This window comes from Hyaena hyaena, unplaced genomic scaffold (assembly GCF_003009895.1).
Source record: "Hyaena hyaena isolate Hyena2069 unplaced genomic scaffold, ASM300989v1 scaffold_465, whole genome shotgun sequence".
NCBI lineage: Eukaryota > Metazoa > Chordata > Mammalia > Carnivora > Hyaenidae > Hyaena > Hyaena hyaena.
Window position 1 is genome coordinate 1,316,776 of NW_024081097.1, and position 16,946 is coordinate 1,333,721.

The 16,946-nt window shown below is 51.3% G+C and overlaps 1 protein-coding gene across 1 annotated transcript in view; it reads left to right on the top strand.

Moving 5' to 3' along the window:
• IGSF9B (immunoglobulin superfamily member 9B) overlaps positions 1–16,946 on the top strand; it is a 48,500-nt gene that overhangs the window by 13,921 nt on the left and 17,633 nt on the right. The window contains exons 4-14 of the mRNA XM_039253797.1: positions 5,343–5,494; positions 5,761–5,878; positions 7,212–7,353; positions 7,652–7,797; positions 10,464–10,606; positions 10,922–11,062; positions 11,146–11,262; positions 11,547–11,697; positions 12,781–12,904; positions 15,259–15,434; positions 16,497–16,723. Of these exons, the coding sequence (XP_039109728.1) occupies positions 5,343–5,494; positions 5,761–5,878; positions 7,212–7,353; positions 7,652–7,797; positions 10,464–10,606; positions 10,922–11,062; positions 11,146–11,262; positions 11,547–11,697; positions 12,781–12,904; positions 15,259–15,434; positions 16,497–16,723 (1,637 nt within the window). The remainder of the gene's footprint in view (positions 1–5,342; positions 5,495–5,760; positions 5,879–7,211; positions 7,354–7,651; positions 7,798–10,463; positions 10,607–10,921; positions 11,063–11,145; positions 11,263–11,546; positions 11,698–12,780; positions 12,905–15,258; positions 15,435–16,496; positions 16,724–16,946) is intronic.

Here is a 16,946-nt window from a genome sequence, read left to right on the forward strand (position 1 = left end):
CTATCAGTTATTATAGTTCAGTTAAGTTAACTGTGCTGTGTTGATGCTTTCCAAGTGTTTGGGCAAAGGCAACAAAGCCCTTTGCAGAGGCCCCAGGTGACTTGGCTAAGTTCCCAGTGCTGATGTTGGCTGGGGGCCTGAGTCTAAGGCTGTGACTGTGCTAGGGGCTGGGCCCCCTGCGTGCACCCCACAACAGTCTCTCTTGTATCCCTGGGAGTTCCTTACTTGGGAGGAGATACTCGAGGAGCCAGGAGAAGCTGGAACCGTGGAGAAAAATCTGGAGAAGTGGCATATATGCTTTGGATGTGCCACACACAGCTTGGGTCCTTATGGTTCTTGATGTCTGTGACTATAGATGCTGTGGTTGAGAGACAGAAATTGATGTTGTTCCTGGCTTGGAAGCTTCTCACAGTATTGATCTGCTCTGAAGTATGGCTCTGTATGCCCTGCCTTGTGGGGTTGGGTCATTCCTCCCAAAGGGATCAGGCCATGTTCGTTGCCTTGAGAACCTCTCCAGGGTCCTGAAAGCACAGAGTATCTTAGTCAGGGCACTGGTCTCTGAGAAGAGCAGACTTCGCTATGGTGGTCCTAGAACAGTGTTGGTCTAGGCTGCCCAGCCCATTAGATACAGTTGGCTTCTGTCCATCCGCCCCAAGAGACTGATTGGAGGCTTATTTTAAGTCTTGGGTGGGCTGCCCCCACCACACAGCCAGCTTTTGAGTCACCTCCTTTTGATGCCAGCTGTTGTGTGTGCCGAGAATGAAAACTCATCTTAATATTAGCCCAAGCAAAACATAATTAGTAAGGTAAATCTGCCACTAAAAGCTTCACTGACTGAACACTGAGCCAAGAGTCTCCACATTGCTTTCTCTCTCTTTTGTGCCCTTCCTAAACTGGGCTGTAATCTCCAAGCACCACCTTGTTTTCCTTTCACGTCCTCTTGGGCAGTGTCCATTTCAGTGACCTGAGACATCGGGTGTTCAGCGGGCACTCACATGACAGGGAGGTAGAATTTAGTTAGGAATTGTGTGTTCTATTTTGTCTCTATATTAGTTTGCACGAGCGGGACTTGGTTCTTTGAGAATTCACAATGGCTTGGAGTGGAATGAGCATGGGGCAAGACCCTGAAAAGGTTTGGTTTATTTCATGAACTCAGTAGCTATAAGATCCCAGGCAACTCTCTGGGCACCAACTCCCTCAGTTACCAAAACTAATGCCTGTTTGCAGAGCTCTTGTGAGAATCAGATGAAATACTGTGTGAGAAAGTATCTTGCACAGTGTCTGGGGCATTAATTACATGTGGGTCAGATGCTGGCCATTTTCTTTCTCAAAAGAGAAAAAAGATGAAATTCGATGAAATAGTAGTAGCAGGGAGGTTGGTATACAGGAAGGTCCTCAGCATGGAAGATGCAGAGGACTATAGTAGTTTGAAAGTCCTTGTAAATTCACCAATAATTATCCATTCATAACACATCTTGAGTCCTGGCCATTAGTATTTACATGAGTAACCTGTAAATCCTGGGCCAGGAGATGAGGCTGGAGTGCTTTTTGTAAATCCTGTAAATAAAAGGAAGTAAAATACACACACACACACACACACACACACACACACACACATACATCTTGGATGTTTGCTCTTTGGCAGGCTCTGGGGACACAGCAGTGGGCCCAACACAGACCCAGCTCTTAAGGAAACTTCCAGAGGCAGTAAATCCAGAGACCATTGCAATATGGGCTTTGGGGGTACAAAGGAGGGAGAGCTTCTTTGAGGGAAGGACTCCTGTGCAGAGACCCAACTAGAGAGGAGGAGTAGCCAGGTGCAGGGATGGGAGGCAGGGAAGGGTATTCCAGGCAGAGGGAATAGCATGCCCAGATGCCCAGAAGAAGGAGAGTCAGTGTATTCATGGAGATTGTTCACATAAAGTGTTGACCAGAAAAGCTAAGAATGTTCCCCCATCTGCTCCAGGCTTTAAACCAGGGCTCACCATAGAATACATTGCCTTTACCAAAGAGCCTACCACCGAAATATATAGAACAGAGCAGACACCTTTTAAGGTGAGAGAGCTCTCTCCCTTTATTCCCGCCTCCTTTCACTCCAAGTTCTGAGGTTCCTTCCGGCATAAATATTTCCATTAAAGAAGGAAAAAGTCTGGAGTGCCAGCATTCCATTGCTTCCAAAGTAGAATGTTTAGTGTCAGGCATTTTCTGACAGAGATCACCTTTGGAAAATGAAAGGCCAGTGAAAAATTAGAATTACAAATGGTCTCAATCTCCTTCTGTGTTTTCTTGAAGACCGGTTGGGTGGAAACAAACCCAATTATTCCTTTATCACATATAAAATACCCAAAAAGCCCAAGCCAAGTCTTGTTTTACGTTGGTGAATTACTTGGAGGAGAGGCCAGCCTATTTCTAACCTGCACTATTAATTATAGGGCACTTGTAAAAAAGAATTAAGCCTGGAAATGCAGCTGGCAAGCTAACACCTAATTCTGTAAATAATCGAGAGTCAAACCATTATTTTCCTGAAAACTCGAGATTGTTCAAAGTACTTTCCTGATTAGCACCTAAATAATAAAGTAATTATATAATTAGTAATTAATTTGTCACTTCGGGATGTAATTTAATTTATTATCTTTTCTTTTAAGCTTGACACCAGAGGTGATAGAAGCTGTGGCTGTATTTCCAGGGACAGGCTTGGCAAGAGGGGCTCTGTTGGAGATGAGCACACATTCCAGGACAGCAAGAGAGGCCTGGAAGCTAGGATTCCAGAATCCCATTATAAGGATTTGGGATGGTTTTTGCCATCATTTTTATGATAGTAGATGCTGGATGAGTATTGATGTGCTTGAAGGTGTCCATTGTGTGTGTTTTGTGTGTGATGAAGCATGCTTCTTAATTCACTCAGTATTCACTCTCCAAGTACTCTCCATGTGCCCATACTGAGCTAAGGGCTTTGGATATGATTGAAGAAAGTGGTGTTGCCATGGTCTTGCTCCTAGAAAGTTTTATGTGTTTGAATTTCTGTTGATCTAGAGATGTGTGTATGTATGTGCATTTAATTCATTTGTTCAGTCAGCCGATATTGGTTGAGTGCTCCATTACAAGCCAGGAACTGTGCTAAAAGCCAGACATGCAGTGTGATTTACTAAAAAGATCTTTGTTCTCAGGGAGAGTCAGTGATCAGTGCTTTAAAGAAAATAAAATAGTCTAAGAGGGGAGAGAATGTTAAAAATGCTATCTTAGATGGGCTGACCGCTTAAGGCAGAGATGGCATTTTAGCAAAGATTTGCATGAACTAAAGGAGCGAGGTCTGGGGACAGAAAAGTCAGCAAATGCAAAGGCCTTGAGGTCAGACATTCTTAGGACATTTGAGGGGAAGACAAAGACGGCCAGGGTGGCTGGAGCACAGTGAAGGGGTATGTAGTGGCAGACGAGGTTGGCAGAGCAGGGGGCAGGCAGAACCAAACCTCAAAGCACTCCTCTGACTGGTTCTCAGGGCAATGCTGTCTGGAGAGGTGGCACCTATCTCAAAGCATCTTTCTCTCTTTTTAAAATGTTTATTTTAGGGGCACCTGAGTGGTTCAGTTGGTTGGGCAGCCGACATCAGCTCAGGTCATGGTCTTGCAGTTTGTGAGTTCGAGCCCCACGTGGGGCTCTGTGCTGATGGCTCAGAGCCTGGAGCCTGCTTCAGATTCTGTGTCTCCTTCTCTCTCTGCCCTTCCCCTCCTCACACTTGTCTCTCTGTATCTCAAAAATAAATAAACTTAAAAAATGTTTATTTTAGTTGTGAGAGAGAGTGCAAGTGGGGGACAGGCAGGGAGAGAGTGGGACAGAGGATCTGAAGCAGGCTCCAGGCTGATAGCAGTGAGCCCAACGTGGGGCTTAGCTCATGAATCACGAGATCATGACCTGAGCTGAAGTTGGACGCTCAACTGTGTGAGCCACCTAGGTGCCCCTCAAAGATTCTCATTGATGTCTCAGAGGTTTCTGGAGAGATGATAATGATCATAGTAATAGCAAAATACCCAACATTTCACATGTATCTACATTCATAAGATCCCTTTCACAAACTGTATCTCACGTATTCCTCACCTCAATACTGGAGGGGGCCAGATTTGGGTAAAACCCAGAGAGGCTGAGTAACTTGTCCAGGGTTACCCAACTAGTGACAGGCTGCACTGTAACTTGGTCTTGACCTTTGGGTACCTTAAGATGAGCTAAAAACATCCTGCCCCACCCAGGCATTGTGAACCCTAGGACTGGAGGTCAGCAGTGGGGCCCCTCCTTGTCACTTCAAAAACAGTGAAAGCCCAAGAGGTTAAGATTGACCCGATTGCCTCTACAAACAGCTCAGACTGATGAGACTGAGTCTCTGAACAGCTGATTATCCAAACAGGATAGAATTTTGTTCAAAACTACAATCCATGCAGGTGGTAGTGGTGGTAGTGTGGGGATAACCTGGCATAATCAGAAGAGAATTAAAGGGGCGCCTGGGTGGTTCAGTCGGTTGACCATCCGTCTTCGGCTCAGGTCACCATTTCACAGTTTGTGGGTTCGAGCCCCGCGTCATGACGGCTCTGTGCTGACAGCCAGCTCAGAGCCTGGAGCCTACTTCAGATTCTGTGTCTCCCTCTCTCTGCCCCTCCCCTGCTCGTGCTCTGTCTCACTCTGTCTCTCAAAAATAAATAAATGTAAAAAAAAGGAGAGAGAATTAAGAAGGGAGTAGCCTGCAGGTGGGCTGTCTGCCTTTCAGTCTGGATGCCAGAAAAGAAGGAGGGTAGATAATTTTCTCTGCAGAATCTGAAAGAGTAAGATTCCTTGTCACCATGGCCTGTGGTCTGTAGTAGGCCTAGATGGAGCTCAGATGGGAGATGTCCCAGAAACACGGGGCCTGGCTGGGCTGGGGTTAAGGAATTAGGAGTATCAGGGATGATCTTTAGGTGAAAGACTGGGGAGGGGGGTGTGGTGATGGAATAGTCTGGAGCTGGTGGCAAGTGTGTACACTAAAGGCTGTGAGAGCTATCCTGTTGATGGCTTTGTCCTCAGTGCTGAGCATGGTGGCCTTCTTATAGATGCCCAGCAACGTTTATTTATTGGGAATTAGCCAAGCACAATGGGAGAAGTTTAGAATTTGCACCCAGCGAGACTGACTTTGAGTTTCAGGTCTCCTCTTCTCCTGTAAGACTCAGGTGCAGAGGATTTTACCTGTGTTCCCCTTCCTTCCTTTATCCTAGCACCTCGCAGAAGGTTATGTGTGAACACAGGGGCCATGGTGCCTGGCGTGGGTGGGCACGGCATGCAGGGCAGCAGCCTGGCTAACCCCATCCTGCATCTCTCTGCAGCTCCTCCCACCTTTACAGAAACACCCCCCCAGTACATCGAGGCCAAGGAGGGCGGCAGTGTTACCATGACCTGCACAGCTTTTGGGAACCCCAAGCCCATTGTCACCTGGCTGAAGGAGGGGACACTCCTAGGTGCTAGTGGGAAATACCAGGTAAGTGTGTTCTCTGTTGGGGCTGCTGCACTTCTTCCTCCTTGCTCGCCCTTCCTTTGCCTCCTCCCTCTCCCTGGTGGTCTCCTGCTTCACGTAACACTGCACAGCAGGCAGCCTGGTTGGTGTCTGTGGCTGAAGGGAGATGAATGGAGTGCCTGGCTCCATATCCCCCTAGTGCATGAGCCTGGAGGCCATCTCTGCCCGGAGACATAGCCCCTGGTGGGGCCCCAATGTTGGTGCTGAGCTCCATCTCTCCTTGGCCCCAGGTGAGTGATGGCAGCCTGACGGTGACATCGGTCAGTAGGGAGGACAGAGGCGCCTACACCTGTCGTGCGTACAGCATCCAGGGGGAGGCTGTCCATACCACCCACCTGCTTGTCCAAGGTAAGAGAGATTTCTCTGGCTTCTTCATGCCTCAGACCTTTTGTAGGGGCTTCCAGCCCATCTGAGCTGCAGAGGAGTTTGCCCAGGGCACGGCTGGCACAGCTGGGGTGTGTGGAGAGATGGGCAGCCCATGAGGAGTGGGGTTAGGCTCTCCCTGAGCATTGTGTAGCTCACAGCCAGGGCGCCCATGGTGGCCTGCTGTGACCATCGCGTGGGATGGCAGGAGGCACCATGTTGATAGTTACTCTGTCTGGGTGGTATTCTGTTGTACGTCCATCTTCCCTGGGGGAGGAGACCTCCCTCAGGTTTCCACCCCATTAGTGATGGCATCAATAAATAAAGATAGGAATTCATTCCAAGCCTCAAACATTTAAATAACACTGAGGGCACTTGGCAAAGCTGGGGTCGGCATGGTCAGGACTGGGAATGCCAGTCTGCCCTGCCTGGGGCCCCAGTATGCCCCAGAAGGAGCAGCATCGGGTGGTGGGGTCTCTTTGTACTGAGCCCATCCACCCTCTTTGCCTACCACCCGCTGCCTGCTGAAGGGGCAGGCGAGGGCTGGTGGTGGCTGTCTGGGCTGCCAGGGCTGCTGAGACACATGTTCTTTCTGCCTCCTTTTGACTTGGAGTGTTGAGTGGCAGCATGGGCCAGAGGTCCCTCTGTAGTTTGAAGAAGAGCTGCCTGCTCTCAGGAGAGAGCCAGGTGGCAGCTGCAGCCTATCTGGGAAGCCAGCATCAGGGAGTGCTGGGATTTTACTCTCTGTTTACTCTGGTAGCCTCCTGCCTCCTCTCCCCAAATCTGCCCTCCTGACCTCTGGCTGATAAGCAGCACAAGCCTCTTAACTCCTTCAGAGGCAAGATTATTCCTTGCTCTGGATTGAAAAGAGTGGCCTTTGTCCCTCAGGCATGTCCCCTGCTCAGGTTCTGCTGGAGACAGGGATGAGCAGGAAGGAGTGTGTATTATATTTGTCTAGGGGTGAGATGGCTGGTTTGGGGAGCTTGTGTATGGAGGTGGGGTGCAGGTATACACCAAGAAAGGTGTCCTGCAGCTGGCTCAAGGGTCCGGGGCATGTGTGGCCACACCCCAGGACCTCTTGTTTTTCTGGGATCTGTAAGGAGAATAAGAACATTAGGGCTAGCAGCAGCTGGAAGCATCTCTGTGGCGACTGCCCAGGGTTGTGGTGCTCCTTCTTGAGCCAGTGCTGCCCCCCAGCTCCCTCTTGGAATTCAGGACACACTGCGTGCTGAAGCCTCTCAGAGCTCCTGGGAGGTCCCAGCACTGCTATGCTCCCCTCCCATACCAGGTAAGGCTATGTTTATTTCCTATTCCCCAGGGCCTCCCTTCATCGTTTCCCCTCCTGAGAACATCACTGTCAACATATCCCAGGATGCTCTGCTCACCTGCCGGGCAGAGGCGTATCCTGGCAACCTCACCTACACCTGGTATTGGCAGGATGAGAACGTCTACTTCCAGAAGTGAGCATGCTGCCCTGCCCTCTCAGTGGGGTCCCCAGCCACCAGGCCTCCCAGGGGCAAGGCTTCTGAACTGGGGCTGCTGCAGGCTGCTCTTGGGCTCTGGGAGCTTACAGAGGGGTGGTCCAGTCTATCCCTCATGCAAGGCCAATGTCTATACAGAGTGGCCTTGATACGGGTCAGGAATGTGAGGCGGCTCTGGTTCTCCTTGCCTCATTCAGAGAGGGGAACTCCTCACTGCCTTGCTCCACTGTCTCATGGAATACCCTCTTCCCCTACTCCTCTCCTTGTGTGTTTGTAGCGACCTGAAGCTGAGAGTACGGATCCTGATTGACGGGACCCTGATCATCTTCCGGGTGAAGCCTGAGGATGCGGGGAAATACACCTGTGTTCCTAGCAACAGCCTGGGGCGCTCCCCTTCTGCCTCAGCATATCTAACTGTGCAGTGTGAGTAGGGGTGAGAGAGAGCCACACGCGGTGGGGGTTCCAGAAGATCCAAGCCACATTAGCCAGACTGGAGGCTGGAGAACAGTAAGAGACCGAGTGTCATTTGAAGGAATGTGGGCAGAGGAATGATAGGAAGCAGGGATAGCCCAACATGAGGCCAAGATCCCGGTTGGTCAATTGAGGTAAAACAGTGCTTGCTGGGCATCCTCTATGGACCAGGCATCGCTACACATGTTAACTCATTCATTCTATCAGTCAATAGGCTTAGTTTGGATTCAAGAATTGGTAGACCTTTTGAACAGTTGTCCTTGCATTGAATGCTAGTCAGCACCTCTTTCTGGACTTTGATCAAGATGCTCTCTGGTGCTTTTTTTCTCACGTATATGAGGGAGTGTAGGTGAAGCTGAAGCAGGGTTAAATTTCTGGCCAGCTCTATGCCTTTCCCCACTGTGGACAGCTGTGTGGAGCAAAGGGGACAGAACCCTCTTCTGGAGTGACTTGATCTAGTTCTGCCAACACCTGGCTCCCTCTTGGCTTTCTTCTCGCTCTCCTCTAGGGCTGCCCGAGATCCAAATGGATGAGCTGCTCCTCATGCCGGAACAGTCAAGGGCTTTTGTGCAAGAGCAATAATTCAGTTTGCTAATCTTGAATCCGTCAGCGTAGTCAATGCTTTCCCACCCCCTGGCAAGCTGATCATTGTGAGAAAGAGAGAAGGATGAGTAATGAGGATTAATTTCTTTCTTTTGACTTGTGGATGGCCCTGTCACTCAGACAACAAAGGCCCTGTGTGGTTACCGTAGGTGATGGGCTCTCAATCACTTGAGGACTCGTGTGGGAGAACTGCTCGTCCCCAAGGGCGTGCCGTGGCTGGGTGAGAAGTTCAACAGCCTAGAGATGCCCCGGTCAGCAAGTGAGCTGAGAACAAGCAGAAGGACAGTTGGTGACCCCAGGAGGTGGGGCTGATCTCTGAAGCCACTCCACACAGCTGGGTGTTTGCACTTGTCTACTGCTGAGTGGGCGCTGTGGTGTTGGAGCCAGGCTAGACCGTTGAGCCCCATCCAGCTTCTCACCTCACATGCTTATTGTTTCCTTCTCCATTCAGTGATTTTGCTTGTGGGGACAAAACCTCATTTTTCCACTTCCATTGTAGTCAACTTGAAAGGGCTTTCAGCATGCTATATGATGAGTCTCAAGTTTTAAAGACTATAAGGCCCTAGAAAAGCTATATGATGGGACCCTGAACATCAAGAATGTCCCACCCTGAACTGCAGTAGGAAAAAAGCAAGTCAAGAAGCTATTTAAACATGACTTACCATGTGCCTCAAGCTATGCTGGATGTGGAGGAGCTAAGGGCAGGGAAGAGTCCACTTGGAGTAGCATCTTTTCTGACTGTGTCATTTGGGCAAGAAGGTGGCAGGGGCAGAGAGAAAGAGCCAGCAGGGGTGATCTGCAGAAGGATGGTGAATGTAACCAAAAGTAAGGCCCCCATCCATGAAGCTGTGGGCCATTTCTGTGCCGAGAGGGGTGTGCTGTTTCCCCGTCTCTCCCCTGTGCTCCCCGTCTCTCCCCGTCTCACCCACTCTTGCTTGTCCCTTTTTACCTCCTTCTTGCCTTCAGAGGGAATCCGGGGGGTGAGATTTTCAGGTGGGTGAGGCAAGGATCTTTATTTCTGCTAAACAGCAGTGTTCAGAGTATTTCCCATTCATAAACCCTTTGAAAATCTTGGAGGAAAAAAAAAAAAAAACTCTACATTACAAAAGTAGGAAGCTATGTCTAAATATATAACTCGGCCTGGTATTTATGTAATGCTGTTCTCTGAAGAGCTCCAAATACTTAAAAAGATACCAGCTCATTCATCCCCACTGCCTCACTGGATGTTCTGGATCTTTCTCCTGGTAGCCCTCAGGGGAAATTGGGGAGAATCGAAAGGTGATGAGTCACCCACATCACTGGATGTGATGCTCTTGCTGCTCTTCTGAGAACCTTTCATCCATTCTCTGGCCAAGGCTGATTCTGTATTCTAGCTGCACAGAGGGGAAACTGAGGCCCAGAGGGGCTGGACAGCTGGCAGAACAGAGAGGAGAGAAAAGAACCACCAGTGGTGATACTTCTGAACATAGAATATAGAACTGAGGTTCCACTTTTGGGCTAGGATTGGAGTGAGAGCTGCTTGGTGTCCAAGAGACACTTGGGATGAGGAATGGTTGGCGGAGGATATGGTCAAAGGTTGACTTTGAGTTTGGAGTCTAGGGGCTGGAGAAATGGATGTCCAGAGTCCATGATCTGCAGTTCAGTCCACGTGTAGGAGCATTTGAGGAGTGTAGTGGATTGAGGCAGGCAAGAACATGACTTTGAAACAGAAGTTCTTGATAATGCAGCAGCCCGCAGCCCGCACTGCATTGGGGCAGCCTGATGTGGCCTCCAGGCTTTGTCTGTCTTGTTCCTGGTGGAAGTCCTGGCACCTGGCACTGTTGTGAGCTCTGAGAGACACAAGCAGTGTTACTGAATGGATGGATGGGTGTGAATGGCAATTCCTTGGAGTAGGAGTATCTGTATGAGACCCCGGGGGTTTATGTGGTGGCTTAGCCCCCTGCCCAGATCTCTCACTCCTTGACTGCCCTCCTGTCTTTCTCCTCTCCCACCCCACGCATGGTACGCTTCTGCAGACCCAGCCCGTGTCCTCAACATGCCCCCTGTCATCTACGTGCCCGTGGGAATTCATGGCTATATCCGATGCCCTGTGGACGCAGAGCCGCCGGCCACCGTGGTCAAGTGGAACAAGGATGGCCGCCCCCTGCAGGTTGAGAAGGTGCTAGAGAAATGCATGTGGGGTCACAGTGAGACATCCTCTTGATGCTGAGATGCTGCCTCTGAGGGTCTGGTTCCCTGCCAGGACTCCTCTCGTCCCCACCAAAATACTCTGGGAAAGCAAAGAGCTGCTTCCTGTGGGGCTATACACTCTAGTAGGGCTTTTACCATTCTCCCGGGGCACTTAGCCAACCCCGTACCCCACACTAGCTGGTGCTGTCCTCAGGCCTGCACTCAGGTCTGGCCTGGTGGGGGCTGGGACCGAGCACCTGTCCCCTGACCGTTGCTCCCTGTTCTGCTGTCTGTGCTCTGGCAGAACCTGGGTTGGACCTTGATGGAGGATGGCTCTATTCGGATTGAGGAGGCCACAGAGGAGGCTCTTGGCACTTACACCTGTGTGCCTTACAACACCTTGGGGACCATGGGCCAGTCTGCTCCCGCACGGCTTGTCCTGAAGGTGAGGCCCAGGGCTGAGAGCGGCCTCGATGGGAGTGGGCAGCAGAAATGCTTGACTTCATGGCTGTGCTGTGCTCTCCCTAGGACCCCCCGTATTTTACGGTGCTACCAGGCTGGGAGTATAGGCAGGAGGCCGGCCGGGAGCTGCTTATCCCCTGCGCTGCTGCAGGGGACCCTTTCCCTGTCATCACGTGGAGAAAGGTACCTTCAGTTTCTGGAACTCCTGGGAAGTGTTCTAGAGGCGCAAGACCCGGTAGTGGCTCTGTTGTGACTGGGCCAGGTGCTGAGCAGCGGGCCTGACTTCTAGAGTGATGGGTGCTCTGGAGGAGGGGCAGTGGGGGGTGTGGGCCGAATGTTCGGGTACCGTCCGCTATTCCTGTTCTCAGACCTCTGACGTGTCGGTGGCTTCTCTTCTTCCCTGCTGACCTGGCTCCTCCCCTGCCAACCTGCTCCTGCCTTCCTCTTTGCCTCCTTGTTTGGCCAAGGTAGGGAAGCCCAGCAGAAGCAAGCACAATGCCCTGCCCAGTGGGAGTCTCCAGTTTCGAGCCCTGAGTAAGGAGGACCACGGGGAGTGGGAGTGCATCGCCACCAACGTGGTCACCAGCATCACTGCCAGTACCCACCTGACAGTCATCGGTATGGGGGCTGTGGGCAGGAGGGCTGTGGTCTGGGCACTGGGCACTGTCCACCCTTTCTGGGCATCTTTCTTGAGTCGGCCCACCCCTGAACGAGGAGCCTGCCATGTGTAGCCCCAGCCCCCTGTGGATTCTGCACAAGGGAAGGTGACATGGGGCCTGTCCTGGGGAGATCTTTTTCTGGAAAAATGTACCCAGCAATATCCCCCCACAGAAATGAGGTGCATGTGTGGGGAGTAGCAGCTGTGTCTAGGCCTAGAAGGGGAGCTGGAAGAACAGAATGAGGGGGATCTGGGAGGGGACCAGTGTGCTGAGCAGTACCAGCTGGGCCTGGCCTGGAGGTCGCTGGCATTCCATTTCCTGGGGTACCAGGGGTTATGTTCCCACTTCTTCTGCCTAAGATGTGTGCCCCTAAGACATCAGCTTGTCGCCTGTCCCTGTGGGGACTGACAGCTAGGTGTCCCAATGGCCAGCACTTTGAGTGTTTACCACCAGTTTTAGGCTCTTTACCAGTTGGTGCCCTATCATTTATAACCTATGAGGTGAGAGCTGATATTTCCCCAGGGTACATCCATTGAAATCAAGGCTGGCGTGGATCACACACCTTGCCGAGCATCACATTGCTAATAACTGCTGGGTCCCGGACTCAAAACACAAGCAGAAGTTCTTAACAGTTGTTTTGTGCTGCCTCTCACTTTGATGTTTGGGTGGAATATGGCTATCTCTCATGAGGCCAGAGAACTGTACAGGAGAGGGCTTTTTGGCTTGCCCTGTGACCTTGAAGGAGAGTGTTTCTGTGTTTGCCAGTGAGCACAGGACTTTGGCCTGGGGTGACAAAGGTTCTGGTTTCCCTTTGGCCATGTTCCTGATGTTCGTGTCATATCTTGCTAGAAGGACTCAATGACACAGTGGGACGGCTTTCCTTCTGCAGTGCTGCTGCTCAGGGCATCAGCCTCTCAGCATCCCTCACCCCTGAGCGCTCCACTTGGGACACTGCATTTTGCTACTACGCAGTGCCACTGTGGGTGCCCAGCTCACTGGGCCCAGTTCATTTCAGTCTGAGAGCACTCCACTTGGTCTCCAGGCACCAGCCCCCATGCCCCGGGCAGTGTCCGGGTCCAGGTCTCCATGACAACTGCCAACGTGTCCTGGGAGCCAGGCTATGATGGAGGATTCGAGCAGACATTCTCAGTTTGGTACGGACCTCTGTGAGTCACCCCCGCATGCTTTGCTCTCTGCTTCTCCCTCCCCCAACCCCCGACTTCAGGCAGTCCCTGGGGCGGGTGGACGTTGTGAGAAGGATACAGTTCTTTGCCTGCTAGACCTCCAGGCAGTGAGGTGTGTTGACTTAGTGATGAGGTCTTGTGGGGGATGAGCACATCTGAGGGATTCAGGGCATTCTGCATTCCCAGCCTGGAAGGTTTGGATGCCAATTTAGGCTGTTGCCTGAATTGACCATCACCCTCTGCTGCTCTCTCCTCAGCTTATCTCACTACCCCTTTTTGTGTCCTTGGTTCATGCTTCTTGTAGATTTCTCTGTCCTCTGGAGTCTGGAAGAGACTCCTAATCTTCAAGGGCATTGAGAAATGGCCCAGCTGGAAGCGTAGAATCTAATTTTTATTCTCTCGCTTTCCCAGTGGTTCCAGAGACTGATGTGAAGTGGTAGTGGTATTTGCCTTCTGGCCTCGTCTTCAGCATCTTCATTTTCTCTAGGACCCTGTGTCTCTATTGTGTTTGTATCTCTGCTGTTAATTTGGCCAGATGTGATTTGAGATCTTTGTCTAAACCTTGGGGTAGGTTAGGGATCTTAAAGATGCATACATAAATCAGGCTGAGGTCAGGAGGCACAGAAAAGGTGGAGAGAAGGGCTGTAGCAGACCTCCTTCCCATCACCCAAGGGTTTTCCTCCCCCATATTCCTATCCTGAGCCAAGAACTGGCCACCTGCAGCATGGGACATCCTTGAGTGGGAAGGATGAGCCGTCTCACTTCCTCCTTTTCAGACCTGCCTCATGGGTATGTATTCCCAGCCAGGCTCGACCAGGGCCTAGGAAGGAGGAAACATCCCTGCAGAGGGCAACTCATGGAGATTCAGGGAAAGCCCTTGATATTCTACTTCTCAACAGCAAGGGGGTTAAGAGGAAGCTGCCCTCTTTCCCATCATGGTGTTTTGGGGGGTATGTCCTGAATATTCTAGATGTTTTGAGCTCTGGATAGGCAAATAACCTAGATGGTTAGTGTGGGGAACTCTCTGAGCTGCATCCAGAACATCCTATACCCCTTAATCTCTCTTCCTCCCAAGGCAAGGTGGGGGACGGGGTGGGGGGAGCTCCTGTCAACCCTGCCAGGTGACTGCTGCAAGAGTCATGGTGCTGCCGGGTGGCTGTGCATCCCGGGAAGGGCCTTTGGCATGGCCAAGCCATCTTTGGGGACATCCACGTGGCAGGTCCGGGAGTAGATTGGGGTTTCCCTCACTGCTTGCAGTCCTGCTCCGCACCGCTGCTCATCTGCACCGCTTTATCACACTTTGCTCACTTGCTTTGGTGCCCGGGGTGGTGGGGTGGGCGTGGGTGGGAAGGGTGGTTGCAAAGTTTGGGGAGGGCTCCTTCCCTCCTGTCATTCTGATTGCCTCTGACTCTCCCTGTACTGACTCAGACATTTGGCACTGGCTTCTTTTTGCTGTGCTTTTTGCTGCCTCAGCTCAAATTCCTAAGCATTCATGGTAGTGAGCATTTAAACCTAGAGGGAACCCGGTGGGTGGGCGTCCACTAAGTTGTAGCTCAGGGAGAAAGCTGCCCAGGGTCTCAGTCCCATAGGATGATGTCTCCTCCCCGTGGTGATGCCAGGGCACTACACCTGTAAACAGCAGGGATAGAGAGTTAGGTGGGCAGTGTGGGACAAAGGCTAATCTTCACCCTTAGTTCCAGAGTCTTCCATATACAGTGTGGTCTTACCCTTGAATGTGAGTTCTAACCATTAAGGCCTTAGGATCCTGGTCCTTACTGTGGGGATACCCCTGGTCATTTTTGTCATATACCCTAGACTTCCTCAAATGACTCAAACCGTGTTGGACCGAGCGAGCCCTCTGAGTTACTTTACCTCCCACTTTTGGCTGCCCTGGGAGGGTGGGCAGCTGAGGTCACCTGGATTCCTTCCCTAGTCCTGCCATTGCTGAATTGCTCATCCTCACTTCGTGATGGTACCTGCCTTGTTCCTAGTGTCCTTATTCTCCTAAGGCGGATCCACTCTTAGGGCTGTGACTAGGGTGAGATCCTCCCAAAATGCAATTGGTAGTTTGACCAGTATCTTGAATGTCACTTATATCTAAGGGTTCCTTTTAGTAGAGGCGATGCCAGTGGTGGCTGGTGACCGGCATTGAAGACTGGCACAGCCAAATTTGGGTAGGTCACCCCACCTTGGTCATTTCCTCTTTCTACCCTAAAGCCAGGGAAGGCCAGGTCTGCCCATTGCCACCTCCTTGAGGACCTTGCATGCACCCTCATGTCTCCAGTGTAACCCACCCCACCTCCTTGTCCCCGATCCTCTCTCTTTCTTTTGGCCAGGATGAAGCGGGCACAGTTTGGGCCCCATGACTGGCTGTCTTTGCCAGTGCCACCGGGACCCAGCTGGTTTCTAGTGGATGCCCTGGAGCCTGAGACAGCATACCAGTTCAGCGTCCTGGCCCAGAACAAGCTGGGAACGAGCGCCTTCAGTGAGGTGGTCACTGTGAACACTTTAGGTGAGGACCCCAGGCTGGGATGTCTTGAGGATATTTCCTAGGGGAGCTGGGTAAAGACGGTAATGGTGATGATGGTCCTAGCAGCTAACTTTTCCCTCTTACTATGGGCCAGGCACCTTGCTACGTGCTTCACATCATCATGTCATTTGATCTCCCAAGAAGGACTTGTCATACCATTCTTTGGGGTTTGCCTGGACCATAGTGCTTTGTCCCCACATCAGAGCACTTTGGGCCAGGTTCCTGTTAACATTTATCCTTCCTTGGTAAGCCACATGTTTGCATCTTCCTGTGGCCTCATGGGGCAGGCTGGGAATCCTTCCTCCTTCTGTGCTCTTGCCTATTCTTTCCTCTGGCCCTTGGCCTCATTTGGTGACAGGAGTGTGGCCAGTTCTCCCTGTTGAATCTTCTAGTCATGCCAACCCTTCCTGGACACAGTGGCTTGCTCCATCCCACCTGGAGGGCAGCTGTGAACAGGTGACACCCCTCCAGCCTGTTCTTGGATCCTTTACTGCCACCGGGAGGTGCAGCAGTGATGGGATGCTTACCCCTGCTCTGGAGCTTTCCTCCTTGGCCCTTTTATTCTCCACCTGGGCCAAGAAGGCAATTGAGAGCAGACAGTGTGCTATGAGAAGACAATCCCATTTCCTTGGGGGAAAACATAAGATACATTTTGTAGTATCTTTTTTTAAAGATTCTTATTTAAAAGATTACATTTAATTCTTCCATCTCCCAACCCCACCCCCACTCCCACCCTGTGGTTCCTGTTGGTTTTGTTTTTGTTTTCGTTTTCCTTTTGAGACCCTCCATTCCCTCATCTGTGTTTTTAGAAGTGCTCAGAAAGTAGAATCATGCGGCTGTGGGCCACTTCCCTTGGGCGAGGAGGACTCTTTTATGTGACACTCTTGTCCCTGAGATGACTCCTGCATGGCAATGTGACCATTGCCTTGGGGCCACAGTGCCCTAGGGACACATAATGAGCCAGAAGATGGCACGTTAGGGAGGCGAGGGTACAATGGCCTCAGCACCGCCACATACCTTCCCTCTCTCTCCTCTGTGCCACAGCATTCCCTATCACAACTCCAGAACCCCTGGTGCTGGTTACCCCACCGAGGTGCCTCACAGCCAATCGGACCCAGCAGGGTGTGCTCCTGTCTTGGCTCCCCCCTGCCAATCACAGCTTTCCCATTGACCGCTACATCATGGAATTTCGTGTCGGGGAACACTGGGAGACGTTAGATGGTGCCATCCCAGGCACTGATGGAGACTTTTTTGCCAAGGATCTGTCACAGGTGAGGTGCCCAGGCTTTCCCTGCTGCTGTGCTTAAATTCCGGAAGTGTCATGACTCTCTGGAGTCACTAGAAGCTTTGAGTGACCCAAGTCAGGTGTATATGGCTGAGCCATGTGCTGCCCCACACCACAATTCCTTTATTCTCAGATCTGCTATCAAGGTCTGGGATCCTCAGTTCATGGCAACTGAGGTCCCACAGACTCAGGACCAGTGTGTGGCAGCA